Source organism: Carlito syrichta, unplaced genomic scaffold (assembly GCF_000164805.1).
Source record: "Carlito syrichta isolate Samal-C Ts95f unplaced genomic scaffold, Tarsius_syrichta-2.0.1 Scaffold143284, whole genome shotgun sequence".
NCBI lineage: Eukaryota > Metazoa > Chordata > Mammalia > Primates > Tarsiidae > Carlito > Carlito syrichta.
In genome coordinates this window covers 600,640-620,154 of record NW_007087380.1, presented here as the reverse complement: position 1 = coordinate 620,154, position 19,515 = coordinate 600,640, and the positions used below count along the sequence as shown (strand labels likewise).

Genomic DNA, 19,515 nt, shown 5'->3' with positions numbered 1-19,515 from the left:
TTTTCAGTATTCATATTACTTGACCTATCAGCATCATGGTACAGCCGATCACTTTCTCCTCCTAAAAACGTTTCTTTACTTGGCTTCCAGGTTTCATTTTTCTTGTTTTCCTCCTACTTCATGAGTATTTCCTTCTCAGTCTCTTAAACTGGTTCACACTCAATACTCTGGCTTTTTACCATTGGCAGGGTTCAGTTCCTGGGTCACTTCTCTTCTTTACAGTGTGCACTAATTCCCTTGGTGATTTCATCCAGTTATGACTTTAAATGCTATTTATATGCTGAGGACTCTCAAATTTATCACTGCAGCCTGAACATCAATCCTGAACAAGTCTAACTTGTATATCCAACGGACTACTTAGCCTTTCTACTTGGATGTCAATAAATGTGCTAAAAATATCTAAAACTGAACTTTCAGTCTCCCTATACATCGCCCTCCCCCCTAAAAAACACTGTTCTCCGGGTAATCTTTTCTATTTACATAAATGACAAGTCTGTCCTCCCAGCTGCTCAGGCTTTTTAAAAGCCTTGCCCCAACTAGGCGATCTGCTAAATCCTGTTAATTCTACTTTCAAGATATATCTAGGATCTGATCACTTCTTACACTTGGATGGGTGCTACTCTGGTGGTATCATCATTCTCTCTCCCTTGGATTGCTGCAAAAGCCCAAGGGCTCTCTCTGCTTGTATCCTTGCCTTCTGTGGTGTATTTTCTTCATAGACAACATAGTGAGTCTAAAGTCAGTTGATTATATCACTCCTCCACTCAACATCCTCCAATGGTATCCCATCTAGATCAAGAGGAAAAGCAGCCAGGCTCAGCCTGTAATCCCGCACCTTTGGGAAACTGAGGTGAGTGGATTGCCTGAGCCCGCGGGTTCGAGACCTACCTGGGCAAGCGAGACCTCATCTCTACAATAAATCAAAAAACCAGCCGGGCATGGTAGCACATGCCTGTAATTCCGGCTACTCAGAAGGCTGAGGCGGAAGGATCACCGGAGCCCAGCAGGTCGAGGCTGTGGTGGCTGGGAGCGGCCACTGCACTCCAGTCTGGGTGACAGAGTAAGACTCCAACTCAAAAAAAAAAAAAAAAAAGAGGAAAAGCAAAATTTCTTACAATGTTCTACCAAGTTCTAAAGGATCTTGCCCTATTACTTTGCTGACCTCACCTACTACTACTCTAAGAATGTCCACTTCTTTTAGTTGAGCCACACGTGATGTTTCTTGAACACAGTAGGCTTCCTCCCACCTCAGTTTCTTAGAACTTTCTGTGCCCTATGCCCAAATATCCCCTTGTTTGGGCCATTCCTCAAATAGCTAAGCCTTTCCTAATCATTTCACAAAAATAAAGCTCCTTCCCATCCCCACACTGTCTATTCATTATTTCTTCCACTATACCTATCGCTTCTGACATACTTTGTATTTCATTCACATATTCCTTTATTCTCTCTTCTCCCCACTCAAGTAGGATGGTAAGCTCCATGAAGGCAGGGATTTTTGTTTATTTTGTTCATTGCTATATATCCCAAATCTGCACTAAAAGGCATTAAAAAAAGAAAGGTAGGCCGGGTATGGTGGCTCATGCCTATAATCCCAGCACTTTGGGAGGCAGAGACTAGAAGATTGCTTGAACCTAGGAGTTCAAGACCAGCCTAGGCAACATAGTGAGACCTTGTCTCTACCAAAAAAAAAAATTTATCCGGGCGAGATGGCTCATACCTGTAGTCCCAGCTACTAAGGATGCTGAGGTGGGAGGATTTCCTGAACCCAAGAAGTTGAGGTTATGGTGAGCCATGATCATGCCATTGCCCTTCAGCCTGGGTGACAGAGTGAGACTCTCAAAAAAAAAAAAAAAAAAAAAAAAAAGGAAAAAAGAAAACAACAGAAAAGAGAAAAAGGAAGGTACTGTGAATCAGGTTGAAGTCTATTTTCTTAACCTTAGGCTCTGTGGCTTCAGTTTTTTCATTTGTATAGAAAGAGTTCATACACTTCCTGATTTCAAAAATTATTACAAAGCTATAGTAATTAAGAGGGTGGCATAATAATAGACATAGATCAATAAGATAAAACTGAAATTGCAGAAATAAGCTCTAAATTTATAGTTAGTTGATTTTTGAAAAGGATGTCAAGACTATTCAATAGAAAAAGGAGTCTTTTCAACAAATGGTGTTAACAGGATATCCATAAGTCAAAAAACCAAGCTGTACCCCAGTCCCTTACACCATAAGCAAAGTGAACTCAGAGTGGACCACAGATGTAAATTAAGAGCTCAGACTCTATGATTTCTGGGGTCTTTTTTCCAGCAGTAAAATGTGGTTATATGAAAAGAAAAATTCATCCCATAAACACTTATTGTTTATCTGCTATGTGGCAGTCATTATGCTATGTGCTAGGCAAGATGCATATCCTTAAGATCCTCTCAATCTAATGAGGTAGAAAAAGCTTACAATATTTAGTAATAGCACAGAAGTAAATACAGTGTTATGGCTCTTTTGGCTTCAACTGCTACTTATATACAACTCTTCTCAAATTCCAGACTCATATATCCAACTGCTATTGAAATCTCCACTTAAGTAGTATTTATTCCTTCCCCTTCTTTACCCTTAAGATTTGAGTAACAGTAAGGATACATATGTGACTGTGAAATAAGTCCACCTGAAACACAAAGATAGAATTCTGTGATCTGGGGAAGTTCATGGTAACTACTTCAGTATATAGGGGGAAACTACCCTGTAATCAAATGCTGTGACATCTCAGAGTAAAACAACTGATTGAGATCATAATAGTTTTGTGTTAGTTTACTTCAGGTTTTGCCCATTCCTCACATCCTAGCTAAAAACAAACAAAAAAAACTTTTATAAGAGGCTTTTGGATTTTAGAATCCAAACAGATAACTCTCTGGCCATCCACTAAGATGTCTCAAATAAAATGCAATTATCTGGTAACGATGAAGTCCAACTGGTTCTTTCTCGTCAATATTCCATGAAGTCTGCTATTTCTTTCTATTTTGTATTTATGACCTTAGTTCAGACGCTCATCTTTACTCATCTGAGTTACTGAAAAGGCTTTCTACTTCCAATCTAATCTCTGCAATCCTGTCAGAGCTATTCCTCTAAAATGCAAACCTGATTGCACCTACATTTTTCAATGGCATTCTATTGCTTGTAGGATATGGCTCAAACTTCTTGCAAGATACACAAAATCACCTTTACATCACCTGGCCCTGTTTGCCTCTTTTGGCTCATCTTTGATCCTTTTGGCTATAGTACTTATATTGATGTTCTCTTGCAATTTAGGAGTTTTTATATGTGCTCCTGTCTCTGCCTAGTTCTTTTTTCTACTTTAGGTCTTAATTTTTTTTTTTTTTTTTTTGAGTTGGAGTCTCACCCAGTTGCCCAGGCTGGAGAGCAGTGGCACGCTTGCGGCCACCACAGCCTTGATCTCCGAACTCAGGTGATTCTTCCACCTCAGTCTTCCAAGTAGCTGGAACTACAGGCATGCGCCACCATGCCTGGCTAATTTTTTAATTTTAATTTTTTTAATTTAATATTGATTGATTGATTGACTGTAGAGACGAGGTCTCACCAAGTTGTCCAGGCTGGTCTCAGGCAATCTTCTTGCCTCTGCCTCCCAAAGTGCTGGGATTACAGGTGTGAGCCACTGCGCCCAGCTGATTAAATGTTTTTTTCCTAGGAAAGGTAATTCTGACCATGGTAACCAAAGTAACTTCTCAGGAGGTAACATTTAATCAAGACCTAAAAGGATGATGTAGTGTTTCTGAAAGCATGTCATATATATGATGCATTTTTATTAGAAAGAATATAACTAGAACATCAAATCAGTGATTTGCTAATTATATAAGTTCATTAAACTAGAACAAGTACATAACAGACTGGGTAGTATGGAGATATAGCAAAAATCACAAAGCTCGTTTAGGATACACTGTTAATGGATATGATGGCAGGGTAAGGAAACAAAAGGAATAAAGAATGTTTTCCAGTATTCTAGCTTGAACACATACATGAGTATACACACAGCATTGAAATAAAGAAGAGCTGAGTCAGAGCTGGAAAAGTTGAAGTTCAACTGTGGACAGTTTGAGAAGTCAGTGAGATGTCCAACTGGAGACCGTTAGGCAGCAAATACTGTGCAACTCAGAAGGGAGACTGGGTTGAAAAGAGTGGTTATTATGGTACTTAAATCCATGGGAATGGATAAGATTACTTAAGAAGAAATTACAGAGAGAAAAAAGGACTAGGACCAAACCCTGAGAAACCCCCAAATTTAGAGGTGATACGGAAGAAAAATTAGAAAAGGAGACTGAGGAGAATAGGCTGGTAAGGTAACAGAAAACCAGAAAAATATGGGATCATAAAGTCAAAATGGAAGAGTATTCCAAGGAGGAATTGTCAAATGTGTCCAGTCGGCTGACAGCGCTTATTCAAGAGGACAAAAGGAAAGTATCCACTAGGTTGAAACATGTAACATCTTCGGCAACACTGACAGAGGTTTTAAAGCAGGAGTAGAAGCCAGGTCAAGTACATTAAAAAGTAAATGGAAAGCGAAGAAATAACCAACAATGAAGTTGAACTATGAGGTGGTCCCACTCTATGAATGATCACAGAAGAAATTACTGAGTCTACTTTTTTCTTTTCTTTCTGGCCTTCTTGAGTTTTCCTTTAATGTTTCTTTTTTCTTCCTTTCCTGAAAATGTTTTGAACCTGTCAGTTATAACATGTGATTCTTACAAATCACAGATCACAGTGAAATCACAGATCACAGTGAAGAAGAAAACTGACAGTCAATCTATTTTAGAGATTATTGCAGGAACTGCTAATCTGTATTGCAGAAATAGATAAAAGACATGTTTAATGAAAAAATTTAGTCCTATCTTTTTACTTATTTTTCTTTTTGTATCATGTTCAAATTATCATGATCAAAGATTTTGGTAATTATTTTTGTAGTCAGAACAGAGCAGATGATGTGGAAGATACAGAAATGTGGTATCTGGATGGATGATAGTCTTTGAATATCACTAGGTGCTGTGTGAGTATAATGGAATACATTTATCTTGTCATCTGGCTAATGTAAAACGGAAAGCTAAGGTACTGACCAATAAGAATTTCAGAACTGAAAGAATTCAACTAGGCTTAGATGAGCAAAACTCGATCACCAAGCACTGCTAGTTTCTAAAAACAGGTCCACTGTCAGTGGCAGGCTAGGAGGTTCAGAATTAACTGAGGAACTTTAAAAAACAGATTCCTAGGCCTTACCACAAAGATTTTGATCCAGCAGATATGAGGTGAGATTTAGAATCTGCATTTCTAAATCTCTTCAGGATGTCTGATATACAGTTAGACTGCAGAAGCTGACGCTGCAGAGTCTCAAATTTGCAGGTGTTAATCTGTTGCTAAAGTAGTAAGAGAAGCACAGAATCATAAAATTGTAGCACTTGGAGGACTTTTAGAAAATGCCAAGTTGAAACTTCCTATTTTTTTCCAGTTGGGAAAATTAAGAATCCTGACTAGTTCACAGTTACAACAGTCATGGCTAGATCTTTTGCCTTGTGCTACCTTCAGTTGTTATTTAGTTAACTTATATAGGTAATGGGTTTTTACTTTAAGTAGAGATATTTTAATTTAACTAAAATCACTAGATATTTCTTCTGCTTTACTGCAACCTGTAAGAGTGGATGCTGAAATTCAGTGGATGTTTGCTGAAAGAAGGAATTGTGCATTCTTGTCTATGAAGAGTTGCAGGGGTATCTTTATAAATCTTCCTCAGGTCTCAGTCATCATAAAAGTTAAAGACCACAGCTTTTAGATTATATCATTTCTTAGAGGGAATGGTTGATATATGACATGTGAAAGCAGGACCACTTCATCAGGTTAAAAAAATTACTAAAAGAACTACTTTTCTTGGAGTCACTGAGTCAGGTTACAGTTTTTAGGTAGTGAAAAATCTATAAAAAATAATTGAAAAATTGCTTCAGGGACAAATGGAGGGAAAAAATAGTCAACCTCCTGTTTAGGGTTTAGGGTGTGAACTAATACCACAGCTGTCACCCTGACAGTAATTCCTGTCTACTATTTATAAACTTAAAGAGTTAAAAGTACAGGATGACAAATTGTTCTAAACACAATGCAAAATAAAATAGCCTCAACGTTCAAAATTTAGTCCAATAAGTAAAATTCAAAACTGTATCACTCTAAAGCAGAATAAGGCTGTGCAAAAAAAGATAAAATTTGAAATAAAAGGAAGACAAAGAATTTCTGAGTAAAGTATGAGTCAAAGTGCTAAATTAAGCCAAGATGCTATAAAAAGGAAAATAATTTGAAAGACTAAAACATAGAAAGCAAAATTCTAGGAAGACTAAGGGGCTAACAGATAAAAAGATAAAAGCAAAAGAAACACACACACACACACACACACACACAAAACCCTAAAACAGGTATGAGCTAAGAAAAGGGTACAAATCAAATTAAAACTAGAAAAAACAGATAAAATTAGATTAAAAAGAAGCTGCCCAAGTTTCCATCAAAATGGATACATGTGATTAATGTATACAATGAGATATTATTTAGCTATAAAAGGAAATGAAGTTCTGATCCAGCTACAACATAGGTGAACCTTGAAAACATCATGTTAAGTTCAGTGGAATTTTACACTTAATATTAAAATCATAAAATATGCTAAAATACTCTAAGAGTATCATCCCCACATATAACTTAAGGAACCTAAGGAACATAAGAAGTAAAAGGCATGAGAGGTATGTCAAACAGGCAGCAGCACAAATAGTTTAATCTCAAATAAGTAGGATGACCATATAATTTACCAACCTAACCAGAGCACTTCGGGGAGGAAAGGGGACACTATTAATAATTACACAGGAAAAAAAAATTACACAGGGACAGCATGTATAGAATGGGACTATCCCAGGTAAACCAGGGTATAGTGGTTACTCTACATTTAAGGGCAATCAGGTCCTCAAGGTTGAGTTCATGTCCATAGCTTGGAGTCTGGAAGAAGTTCAATAGTCTGAGAGTGTCTTCCAAGTGAAAAATGCAAGACTGTATTTCATTTTTTTACAGAGAAACAAATTGCATACATAACCTTTACTTAAGTTTCCTCCTAATTCAGAATTCACAAAGTAATTAGCTTACTATTAGCTTTTACTAAGAGCTATAATTTGGTATTCTAGGCATTTTAGAAAGCTGAATTACATTTTGAAATGTACTGGCAGGTACACTAAGGAAGTTCTGAGGTGAGTCATTTTTTAATCAATCTACATTTCTAAATATTACATAAGCACTCTATAAATACATACATATACATTTTTATACTTATATTTATCTATAGATAACTGAGTCTGGAAATTTTAAAAATCAAGATAGAATTACTGAGAAAATTAGTAGCTCTTCCTATTCCATCTTTATTTTTAAACGAATTCATCTTAATCACCTACAATAGGTTAACTTAAAGCGTCCATACCTTTTGTGAGAAGCTCCGACTTGGGATGTTGCTTGCTAACTCTGATATCTTGGGTTTATTCTGAAGACACATGGTTAGGTGATATTTTTTCAATTTTATTCTATTGTAATAATGATCAGCGAAGTGACAGTGATTGAACTGCTGTCTCTGCATGCATTTCCCAAGGTGAGGAATACTAAACTTCAAAGCTTGGAGAAATAATCTGGTCTTCTGCTGCATGATAGTAAAGTCCCTGGTTTAATCCTCCCTTTGGGGCTGCCAGCAATGAATGATTTACAGGTCTGATTATAGAGTAGTGAGTTCTCAGAGCATTTAAAAATGATCAGCTGTTTTCATTTCTCCCTTCAGGGCGATGCACCCCTCAGGTTACCAGTAACTTCAGACAGCTGATAACTTAGGTTAAATAAAACTAAAAACTTGGAAGAACTTAAAGTTTCATTCAAATCATACTTCTTGGCAGATGTGAATTAAATGTCTCATTTGTAAGGCCAATCCTATCAGGCTGAGTCAAACTATGCAGCACTGATTCTGGTGCACATGCAAACTAAAACAAAAAACAGAAAAGAATCAAAATAAAATATTGCAAATAAGTACAGGCATGAGGGGCATCTCAGGAACACTGAGGGCTTCAAAATGGCTTTGATCTTACACAATTCTGAACACATCTTTGAAATGTATATGGGGGATAAACTGGAAGAGCCTAGTTATTTAATAAAGATGGGGGAGGGGAAATTAATCCCTGTTGAGTACTGACTACATGCCAGACGCTTTTATCTACTTTGTCTAATTTAAATTTTATATGGACTTGATAAAGTAGCTATTATGATGCTCATTTTACAGGTGAGTAAACTGTGACTCTGGGAGATTTAAGAAACTGCCCCAGGTCACCTGGACAGTAAGTAGTCTAGCAAAAAGTCCAATCTATTTAGCTCCAAATACTGGGCATAATGAACGACTGGACTTTATTGTTACATAGGTATTTAGTAAAAAGGTAAAAAACAACAGCCACAACAAAAACTGTACGATGCACAAATTAAAATGTGAGGCCACCTCTGGTTTCTACTGATTAATGGTCATAGCTAGTAAGGAGTTAAGAGTCCGAGGGACCTAGGTTCAGGTCTTGGCTTCTACACGTAACTACCTGTGTCTCTGGGCTTCAGATAATTCATTTGCAAACATGAAATAATACCACCATGGACCTAGAGCTGCCGCTGTTGTAAGAATAAAATGAGACAACTGATCTGCAGACCTCAATACAGTGCCTAGCACGTAGTAACCACTCAGTAATCTAGGCATGTTACACACTGTTGCACGTCATCATGGAACCTTCCACAAAATGCCCCCTGGTATCAAAGAACCAGAACACTGCGTCAAATTTACATAGATCTGATCCGCTACCACGACCCTGCCCCCCCCGCCCCCCAGTCCCCTCTGTGTCTCAGCAAAATAACAGGTTACTGGGGCTAGGGAAGCATCAGCCGACATTAGCAAAAAAAAAAAAAAAAAAAAAGACCCTGAAGAACAAGGTCTGCAAGGCCCTAAATCGCTGTCTCTGCCCCCATAGCCTCCACCCATCCATCTTTCATATTCAAGGAGGAGACGATATGCAAGGTTTAGGGATGGGGGTGGGGAAAACAAATGGGTGCTCCCTGGAGAACCTATTCATTTTCCCTGTGCAACTCTCCACCCCAGAAAAGAGGCGACCTGAGTGCAAGAGGGACCAGGTGACATGCAGTGATGGGACACGGGTCAAAAAGCGAGGGCCAGGGGACGGAGGGGCGGCTGGGTGGGGGGAGGAAGGGGAGAAAGGAAGACACCAGCACCCCTCCCCCCATACGTACGCAAATAGAAAGAGTCAAGTCCGACTCTGGGCACAAGAGAGTGAAGGCAAGCCTGAGAACCCGAAGCTCTCAGGGAGGAGCTGCTGTCACCTCAAGCGCGTCCAGCCGAATGTGCGTTCCGCAGCCTGCAGAGCGACAACCTACTCAGAGCCGCCCAGAGCCGGTTTGCAGCACGCCGATCTACGTAACCGCAACCTAGCACGAGCACGAGGCAGATTTCGCCATCTTTACTGTGGTCACGGATTCTCCTTGCACTCCTGATCCTCCAGTCTCCAAAGCCTTGGGCCCTTTGCTAATATTCTGAACTCGGGAAGAAGCAGGGAAGAATAAAACAGTGAGGGACAGCGTCCCATTAGCTTTGCCCCCGCTCTCTCACCCACTGGTCCGCCCTCACTCAAGATGGCTACCAGCAAAATGGTGCAATGACGTAATAGCGATGCCCCGGTTGCCAAGGAGACGCGAATACCGGAAATGCGGAACTCGGGGAGGGCGCGCGCGCGCAAGGGCCGTGGGAGAGGGGCCGGGCGTCGCAGGTCCTGACAGGAAAAAAGTAGGCAGGTCCTGGCAGGGGAGAGCTATAGCGGCAGCACCTGCGGGTGTAGGAGGCTCCAGGGAGATGGAGTCGCAAGTCGCGGACGCCGGGGCCAGCGAGACTGCTCGAACCGCAAGCGGGGGCGCGGCAGTTGGCGGGGCCGCTCGGGGGCCAGCAGTCTCGGCGCCCCTGGGAGCCGCCCGGTGGAAGCTCCTGCGGCAGGTAAGGGAGAGCCCGCTCGCTCACCTTTGCCTCTAGCCACTCCCCTTCAGGTACCGGGCAAGCGGGCGGCTGCCGCTCGCTCTCCTTGTCACTTGTGGGACTTCCCTCTCAGTTTGTCGGCAGCCCCCTGAGAAGCGCCCCCTCGCTTCATCTAAGCAAGCGTCTCAGCCAAAAGAAGGGATCAAGTGGGGCTGGGCGGGAGGGGGACAGCCATGGCTGAGCTCCTGGAAAACTCAGATCGAAGTGGAAGAGCCCCCTCTAGACTCTGATTTCGTCTGGGGGACCTTTTCCACTTGCCAGGCTGGTCGATGCGCCCACCACTCCTCACCCCGTGCTGCTTTTCTTCTCCTGCTTCTGTTCTGCCCCTTGCCCCCGGGTTTCTTTCCCTTGCTTAAGTGCCTGCTTGGTTCTAGTTACCGATGCCTGGTCTACAGCCCCTGACCCGAAGTCAGCGTGGTTGACTGTGTTGGGGCTGTGACATTGCACGCGTTCCCTCGGGTTCTTCCGTATGGAAGAAGCGTGGAAGGAGCGGAGCGTGGAAGGAGTGGAAAGGGCTGCCCCTCCGTCTCTCGCTTATAACTTCACTCTGGTGCAAGTTTGACGGCCGTGCTGGCTTGTGATCACGGACGTTCTTTGCAAACTGCTTGAGCTGAAGGCTGCTTCTTATTGCACAGCGGTGTTATGCCTCTACCTGGCTTCCTGCTGAAAACTTCATCCAGGAGAATATTTTTTCCATTTCTGATTGCTGTATTTGGGAAAGAGTTTCCCAGCTATTGCCGCCTTACTTGAGATTGTGCTTTTAAGTATTTTGGGGTTACTTAGTTTGCAGTTGTCTCGAGTCACCTTTTCATTAGTTTTTAAAAAATGAGTTTATGACATAATATGTTACAGCGATGAGTTAAGTAGATCATTAGATTTAAGTAAGATCATTTATTTACTCATGCATTGGGGATCTTTTCAGAGCATTAATGATTTGGTTTTGCAATTAATGTTACAAGTGGTATTATAGGATAATAAATGCATATCTCCAAGATCATCATAGGAACTGTCTACAGTGAAGTAAACATCTGTTAAAATGGAATTATCAAAGTAGTAAATTAGGGCCTTGAATTAATAAAATCTTCCTATACCTGTTAAGATACACACTACTCTCCTCTTTTGCTGTCTTGTGACATGACTTCAGTGATTCTTAATATAGTAAAAACTGAAGTTGTCCAGCACTTATGTTCATTGTAAATTGCAGTCTAAATCAGGACAGTGACAACAATGACAAGTTTCAGCTATGATTGCCATATGAATTCCCCACACGTTTTGACAGTTGATGTTTTGGTATACCTGTGCCTGATCAGAGAGTCTTTTATCTTCTTTTCTACTTGGCAAATGACTGTCATCCTTCACACTTCCATTTTGATCTGTTCTTTTGTGAAGCCATCTCTAATGCCTCTGGGTTGACTTAGATTCTCAGCCCACTCTACTCATAAACTACTCATCGTATTGTTTTATGATCATTTGATCAGTCTCTCTTTCTCACTAGCATGGGTGTTCTCCAGGGGAAAACACTATGTTATATTAATTTACATGCTCTGCACCTGGCACACTGCCTGGCTAATTGTTTTTTTTTAGTAGATATTATCATGTGTCTGTGGAAAGCTTGAGAGTAAGGACAGTTTTTAAGTGGCCCATAGCACCTAGACTTTAGTGTATTGTATCGGTTAGCTACTGCTGAGTAACAACCACAACACCATAGTTGGTGTTTATTTTGTTGATGCATCTGGGGACCACATAGGAGTTGACTGACATTGGCTTTGATCACCTTGGTGGCTCTAGGCTACATGTTTGGTCCACATGCCTCTAATCCTTGGACTAGTTGGCTGACATGTTCTTACGGTGATGGCAGAGGTGCAAGAGAGCAAGCCTGACTGAAGTAATACATTTCAAGCTCCTGCTTTGTCTCTTGTCTGCTAATACCATGTTGGCCAAAGTAATATACTTGACCAAACCCAAAGTCAAGGACTAAGGAAGTATAGCTCTTTTCTTGGAGATGACAAGGAGGAAGTAAATATTTTTATATAATAATCTAATCTATCATACATATTAAACATTTGCAAGCTTTTAGTAAAATCGTTTCAAATGAGTGGATCATTCATATCTTAACTCATTTGCAATTGCTGACGTGATCTACATCATTCCAAGTTCTGTTCCTGGTTGCTGCTGATGTGAACTTACGTCTTTGCAAATTCTGTTTCTGAATGCTGCAACATTGCCATATGTGTGTGTTACTATATTTTGCTTGAAAATGAATAGTGAGGCAAGGAGAGAGAAAGTTAATTGATATAATTGTCTGATAGCAACTGGGCAATGTTGTTATTGATTTACGTAGTTGGTAACAATTGCAAGTTGGTCATCATTTTGTTGCAATTAGTGTTGTATACTTGTATTTTGATATTTCAGGGCTTTTATACATCAACATTAAAAATAATTTACCATTATGGAAAATGAGGAAATATATGCTAATGAGATTTCTGAGGTGAAAGGTGAATCCAGTGAACTTATTAGTGATAGTGAGACAGATAGTGATAGTGATATAATGATGCAATGTAAATGAAGAAATATATATATGTAAGACATATATAATATATATTCGGTTTATAATCTGAATAAAAATATGAGGTACGGAATGCTAGTCAGAGTTGTATCTGAGGCAAATATTGGATGTGTCTGCAACTTTCAGCTGTATTGTGAGAAAGGTGACAATTTAGAAAAGACCATTTCACTTGTACTTAGCAACAGCAGTTTGCAGCAATCAGCTTCAGATTTTTTTTTCTTTTCACCCACTCTCAGGAAAGTGAACAGTCTGCCGATCGTGAATGTGTTAATATGCCTCTAGAACTGGAACACTGTGAGGAATCTAAATGATGCTAGAGACATGTGACTCCTTTTCTCACTTGTGGGACATCTTACTGACATCTGCTTCTGTCTGCTTGTTTTCTCCCTTATGACGCAGGCTTTTCATTACCCTGTAGGGCTCCAATGCTGTCACATGGCCCTTGACTTTATGATAGTCAATATTTTCTATGTTTTGTAATTCACATTTTGGAGAGAAAACCTGTGAACCTAGTTCATCATTTGGTACATGATAGGTTGTCAACATTTGAGTCTACTGTGTGCTAAAACTAGATGGGCTCTGAAAGTTTATGAATCAATATCAATAGAGGCTATGGATGTTGTCCTGCTTTCCTCTTTGTTAAGACATATTACCTGATGGCAAGGATGGCCATTGGCAACTCCAGGCTTTCATAATCCATCCAGTAATTAAGAAGCCATTGTTGGCCTGGCACAGTGTCTCATGCCTATAATCCCAGCACTTTGGGAGGCCTAGATGAGAGGATTGCCTGAGCTCATGGATTCGAGACCAGCTTGGGCAACTTGGCGAGACCTCATTTCTACAATAAATCAAGAAAAATTAGCCGGGTGTGATGGCCATGCCTGTAGTTTCAGCTACTTGGAAGACTGGGAAGGAAAGCCTGAACCAGCAGGTTGAGGCTGCGGTGGCCATGAACATGCCACTGGACTCCATCCAGCCTGGGTGACAGAGTGAGACTCTGACTTAAAAAAAAAAAGAAGCCACCATTTCCCCCCCCAATATCCAAATCAGTCCTCCAAATGACTGCTAGACCAAGGTTGCAATTGCTGTGTATAGAATGGGTCACTTTAGCTAACCTGGGTTATCAGCCACCCTGTGGCAGGAAAGAAACAACCTCACCAGAATTGTATGGAGTAAGGGAGAGGCAGTTCCCAAAAGGAATGACTGAAGGGCAGATGGAAAAGTAGCAATGGTCAGTTCAAACTTAAACACATATTCACAAACACCTATGGAATGAAAAATTTTGCCTACAGGTCTGAATGAATACTGAGCTGAATAATCTGATTAGTGGACTATTTCATAGTACAATTTATATTAAAGTAGAATGTTTTTTACCTGGATTGGCTCATTGAGAAGTTTGTCAAAGAAATGAATAATGATAGTGATACATATTCTAAAGTGAAATTATCATCTGATTGCCAAATCTTAGATATCTATAATTTAAAATTTGTAATTAATTTTTTTTCGAGTCACGGTCTCACCTTATCACCCAGGCTGGAGTGCAGTGGCATGCTCTTTTTCTACTGCAGCCCGGATCTGCTGGGATCAGGCGATCCTTCCACCTCAGCCTCCCAAGTAGCTGGAACTGCAGGTGTGTACCACCACGCCTGACTAATTTTTAAAATTTATTGTAGAGTCCAGGTCTCATCGGGTTGCCCAGATTGGTCTCAAACCCCAGGACTCAGGTAGTCCTCTTGCTTTCACCTCCCAAAGTACTCGAATTACAAGTGTGAGCCACCATATCCAGCCTAAAAATTTTTGTAGTTGACTTTCCACACCTAAATTGGTTGTACATTTTTAAGCAACGTACCTTTATCTTTCTAAAACATTCAACTTAGTTTTTATGAAAGCAACAACTTTTAACCCTTTTATTAGTTTTGTACTATTTAATTAATGATCAGTTAAATGTTTAATTGATGACAGTATTTAACTGATGGCAAAGTTGCAGAAACGTAGTCAACACCATCTTTCCTTATTTCAATTCTCCTGTTAGTGCATCTAGTTAGTTAAACTAAAATCACATATGAAACTGTGGCTGCTAAGGATTCTGGGAAATGTAGTTTCTAGCTTTCTAGCTCTATAACATAGGCTGTATCTTGGTAGTTGAAATGGATGTTTTATGCCAGTCTACTGTACTCTATAAGTAGAGGTATTAAGGGTGTGGTCTGTAGTCAGAGAGACTGGATTTTATTTGTTTGTTTGTTTGTTTTTTTGAGTTGGAGTCTCACCCTGTCGCCCAGACTGGAGTGCAGTGGCCGCTCCCGGCCACCGCAGCCTCGACCTGCTGGGCTCTGGCGATCCTTCCGCCTCAGCCTTCCGAGTAGCCGAAGTTACAGGCATGCGCTACCACACCCGGCTGATTTTTTGATTTTTTGTAGAGATGAGGTCTCGCTGCCCAGGCGGGTCTCGAACCTGCGGGCTCAGGCAATCCACTCACCTCAGCCTCCCAAAGGCGTGGGATTACAGGCTGAGCCACCGAGCCCGACTGAGACTGGATTTTAACCCTAGTTTTAAAACTTTCTAATTCTCTAACCTAGGGAAAATTACTTAACTGCCCTGTGTCCCGGTTTCCTCTCTCATGTAAAGGATATCTATCTATCCCATAGGGTTGTTTAAGGATTTAATGAATAATGTGTTAAGTTTGCATTAATTCTTATTTAGTTGTTTGGTGTCATCTTCTAGTGAGCAGACTGGGCCTGGAGTTTTTTTTGTGTGTGTGTTAAGTTTTTAATTTATGAATTCAATTTTTAAAATTGTTTAGGATGGCTCAGCCTGTAATCTCGCACCTTTGGGAGGTTGAGGTGAGTGGATTGCCTGAGCCCGCGGGTTCGAGACCCGCCTGGGCAACTTGGTGAGGCCTCATCTCTACAATAAGTCAAAATGAGCTGGGCGTGGGAGCGCGCGCCTGTAGTTCCAGCTACTTGGAAGGCTGAGGCGGAAGGATCGCTGGAGCCCTGCAGGTCGAGGCTGCAGTGGCTGGGAGTGACCACTGCACTCCAGTCTGGGTGACAGAGTGAGACTCCACCTCAAAAAATAAATAAATAAATAAAATAAAATAGTTTAGGACTATTCAGATTTTCCATTTCTTCTTGTGTCAGTTTGGTAGTTGCGTTTTTTTCTTTTAGGAATTTGTCTATTTCATCTAAATTTTCATTTAGCTTTCATAATATTCCATTGCCATTATTTTTAATGCCTAAAGGATCTATAGTGATCTCCCATATCACACTGGTACTTCTTTTTTTCTAATTGGCGTTATCAGAGATTTATCAATATTTTCAAATAAATAGCTTTTAGTGTTATTGATCCTCCCTCCTATATGTTGGTTTTCTACTTCATTAACTTCTACTCATTTGGGGACCTAATTTGCTTCTTTTTCTAATTTTTTGTAATGAATACTTAGCTTATCAACTTTTGTTCTTTCTATAAATTTCCCTCTGAACATAGCTTTAACTGCATGTCACAGGTTTTGAAATGTATTTTTATTATAATTCAGTTCAAAGTACTATGTAGTTTTCACTGTGCATTCTTTTTTTGGGTTCATAGGTTATTTAGAAGTATAGTGCTTAATTTATAAATATATTTGGCTTTTCAGATATCTTTTTAACAATTTATTTTGTTGTTGATGACTAAGAAGGTGTTTATATCTTTAAAATTTTTCTGTCATGGAAAATGTCAAACATATACAAAACTGGAGAGAATAGTAAATCATAACTCAGGTATCCACAAACTTCAACAATTTTTAATTCATGATCAAGTTTGTTTCTTCTATCTTTTCCTATTAGTTTCCCCCCATTATTTTGAAGCAAATTTCTGATATCATTTTTTTCTTTAACTATTTCCCTATGAACCTATAAAAGATACAATTAAAAAATATAATCACTTTACCATATCACATCTGGAGTAATTTATTGATGTCATGAAATATCTAGTCAGTTTTCAAATTTTCCCCATTATCTCATTATTTTTCGTAATGATTATTATTTTGAAACAAGATCTAAATAAGATCCATACATTGTTATTGGTTTACAGCTCTCATAAGTCTTTTATTTTTATTTTGTTATTATTTTTAGAGACAGAGTCTTGCTCTATTGCCCAAGCTAGAGACAGAGTCTTGCTCTTGTGCAGTGGTGCAGACATAGCTCAATGCAACCTCAAACTCCTAGATTTGAGTGATCCTCTCATCTCAGCCTCTCTACTATTTAGTACCATGGGGGTGTACCACCAGACCCGGCTAATTTTAAAAATTTTTTGTAGAGGTGGAGGCTCACTATGCTGCCCAAGCTGGTTTCAAACTCCTAGCTTCAGTGATCCTCTCACCTCAGCCTCCCAAAATGCTGGGATAATAGGCTTGAGCCACTACACCCAGCCAGTGTTTTTAATCTATATATTCCATCTGTTTTTCTCTTGTTCACCCCTTGCTATTTATTTATTGGAATGTGTTGGTCTTGTAATGCTTCCCATAATTTGAATTTTGTTAACTGCACCTTGATGATGTTGTTTAATGTGGTCTTCTATCCCTTGTATTTCCTATTTCGTATAAGGTGGTAGATACAGAGGCTTGATCAGATTAAGAGTTTATATTTTTTGTTTTGTTTAATTGGTCAGTATGGTGGGGATATCAACATTCATCAATAATCACAGTGATATCTGGTTATTACTTTTGTGGTTATGCTCTCCTAGGCTTATGAATTCATGAGAGAGTTGATGAATTGTGATATTCTGTCATCCTTCTTCTTTTACTTAGGATATCGCTATGAAAAGAAACTTACCTTTCTATTTGGGTACTCTCAGTTGCAGGTTATATAGGAAAGATGGATAAATACTAGATTCTATCTCCTTATTTACTAGTTTTCAAAATAAGTTGATTCTTTAGCATCTTTGAATTGTCATCAAGGAGGCATTTAAAAACATACCATTACAAACAATAATATGTTTTGATTCTGTTACATGTATTACTTTTACTAATATGATATCCTCTTATCTTAGTCTATTTTCTGTTGGTGTAACACAACACCCGAGGCTAGGTAACTTATAAAGAAAAGAGGTTTGTTTGGTTCACAATTCCAGTGTCTATAAAGTCCAAGAGCATAGCGCTAGCATCTGCTCAGTTTCTAGTGAGAGTTTTCGTACTGTGTCATATATGCCAGAAGGTCAGAAGGGATGCGGACATGTGTGAAGGGGCAAAACACCGTGATGTCCTTGCTTGACAACAACCCATCCTTGGCAGAAGTTACCTAGTCTCATGAGTGAGAAATCACTACCATGAGACTTGCACCAAATCAACCATGAGGGCAGAGCCCCATGACCCAAACACCTCTTATTAGACCCACCTCTTAAAGGTTTTGCCTCCCAACATTGCCTGTCTGGGAGCAAAGGTTCCAACATGAGTTTTTGTGAGGACCCTTAAACCATACCACCCATCTTCAAAGGACCCTCTTCAAATTGACTCCTGAGTTTTTTTTTTTTTACATAACTCATTGTTTTTAAAAGTAGGTATCTTGTTTTCTTGTGTACAGGATGTTCCAGGCTCATCTTGTACGATACCTGCCATTTCTCCAAGAGGCCTTACTTTATTTTAATAAAAAATGGTGTTCAGATACAGTAATGTGGCCACTAGGTATGCTCATTGCCACTAGTTTTGTCATTGTTTTTAGATCTTTTCAGTGGTCAGATGTAGAAAACATATGTATAGTTTTTAATAGTTAATAGTTTAATTATTAGTTTATATTATACCTCTGTTCAGTTTCAGAGCCACAGGGTTTTTTGTTTAACCTTATCACTCTTACATCTTTATCTCCTTTTTCCCCACACTTAAAAACCTGGTGTTCAGTGACACCAACAAAATTATTTGTTTGATTTATCCTAAAACACACACATACACCTGCAGGCTCAGAATAATATACCTGCCCCTGCCTAAATAACCTTTAAAATTCAACTTTTACCTCCTAACTCTACTGGCTGTTAAAGGTTTTGTTTGTCTTCTCAGTTCTGCCTTTTGGAATTGACACATGTTCTCAGAAGAAAAGTGGTTGCAAAAGCCAGGGTCACTCACCTCTCTAGGTTTGTCTCCTTTTAAGATACCAGATTGGTAAAGTTTTACTATCTTTGTTCTCCAATATCTTCAAGTAATGTTTTTAACTATTTTGCCCATCTTTTCTAGTTGTCTTCAGTAGAAAGTGTGTCTGAATGATCTAATCTGCCATTATCAGAAGTGAAACTTTAGCACTTAAATTTTGAACATATAACTTATGATATTTTATAACGTAACTTCAGTATTTGATTTTATTTTAAAGGTTCTGAAGCAAAAACACCTGGATGATTGTCTGCGACATGTATCTGTAAGAAGATTTGAATCATTTAATCTGTTTTCAGTAACTGAAGCCAAAAAAATGGAAACTGAAGAGATTGGTGCATGGGTCCAATATACAAGTGTCTTCTATCCTGAATATAGTATCTTCTTAAGGTAACTGTTACTCTAGTTAAGATTTTTAAAAATTAGTTTTCTTTTATAGAAGAAAGTAATCTAATAAGAATCTTGTTATTCATTTGGTTGAGTTTGCAGATAAGCTTCTTGAGAACTTAGTTTTTGCAACTTTATGTTAGGAAATCTTGCTGTTTTAAATGGGTCTTGTTATATTGTCAGAATAAAGAAAAAAATGCTCAGAAATATGGTAGCATTTGAGGACAAGGTATGTTGCAAATCAAAGGGTTCATTTATCCATTCTCTCAGAGCATTTGGTTATGACAAAAGGCAACTTCTTTTTTTTTTTTTTTTTTTGAGTTGTAG

At 39.3% G+C, this 19,515-nt stretch overlaps 2 protein-coding genes across 9 annotated transcripts in view; one reads left to right on the top strand and one right to left on the bottom strand.

Annotated features, from left to right (window-relative positions):
- The window catches only part of PREPL (prolyl endopeptidase-like), a 40,565-nt gene extending 30,820 nt beyond the window's left edge, over window positions 1-9,745 (bottom strand). For 2 of the 8 annotated variants that reach the window (XM_021708653.1, XM_021708655.1), the window contains exons 1-2: window positions 9,331-9,470; window positions 7,490-8,033 (exon numbers count right to left, since the gene is read on the bottom strand). In XM_021708653.1, the coding sequence (XP_021564328.1) occupies window positions 7,490-7,708 (219 nt within the window). In that variant the 5' untranslated portion in view covers window positions 7,709-8,033; window positions 9,331-9,470. Of the gene's footprint in view, window positions 1-7,489; window positions 8,034-9,326 lie in introns of all 8 variants that reach the window. The other 6 variants (XM_021708654.1, XM_008050227.2, XM_008050229.1 and 3 more) reach the window with 6 other exon arrangements.
- Window positions 9,746-9,823: 78 nt separating this feature from the next.
- The window catches only part of CAMKMT (calmodulin-lysine N-methyltransferase), a 427,363-nt gene continuing 417,671 nt past the window's right edge, over window positions 9,824-19,515 (top strand). Inside the window, exons 1-2 of the mRNA XM_008050222.2 lie at window positions 9,824-10,084; window positions 19,022-19,191. Of these exons, the coding sequence (XP_008048413.1) occupies window positions 9,947-10,084; window positions 19,022-19,191 (308 nt within the window). The 5' untranslated portion in view covers window positions 9,824-9,946. The remainder of the gene's footprint in view (window positions 10,085-19,021; window positions 19,192-19,515) is intronic.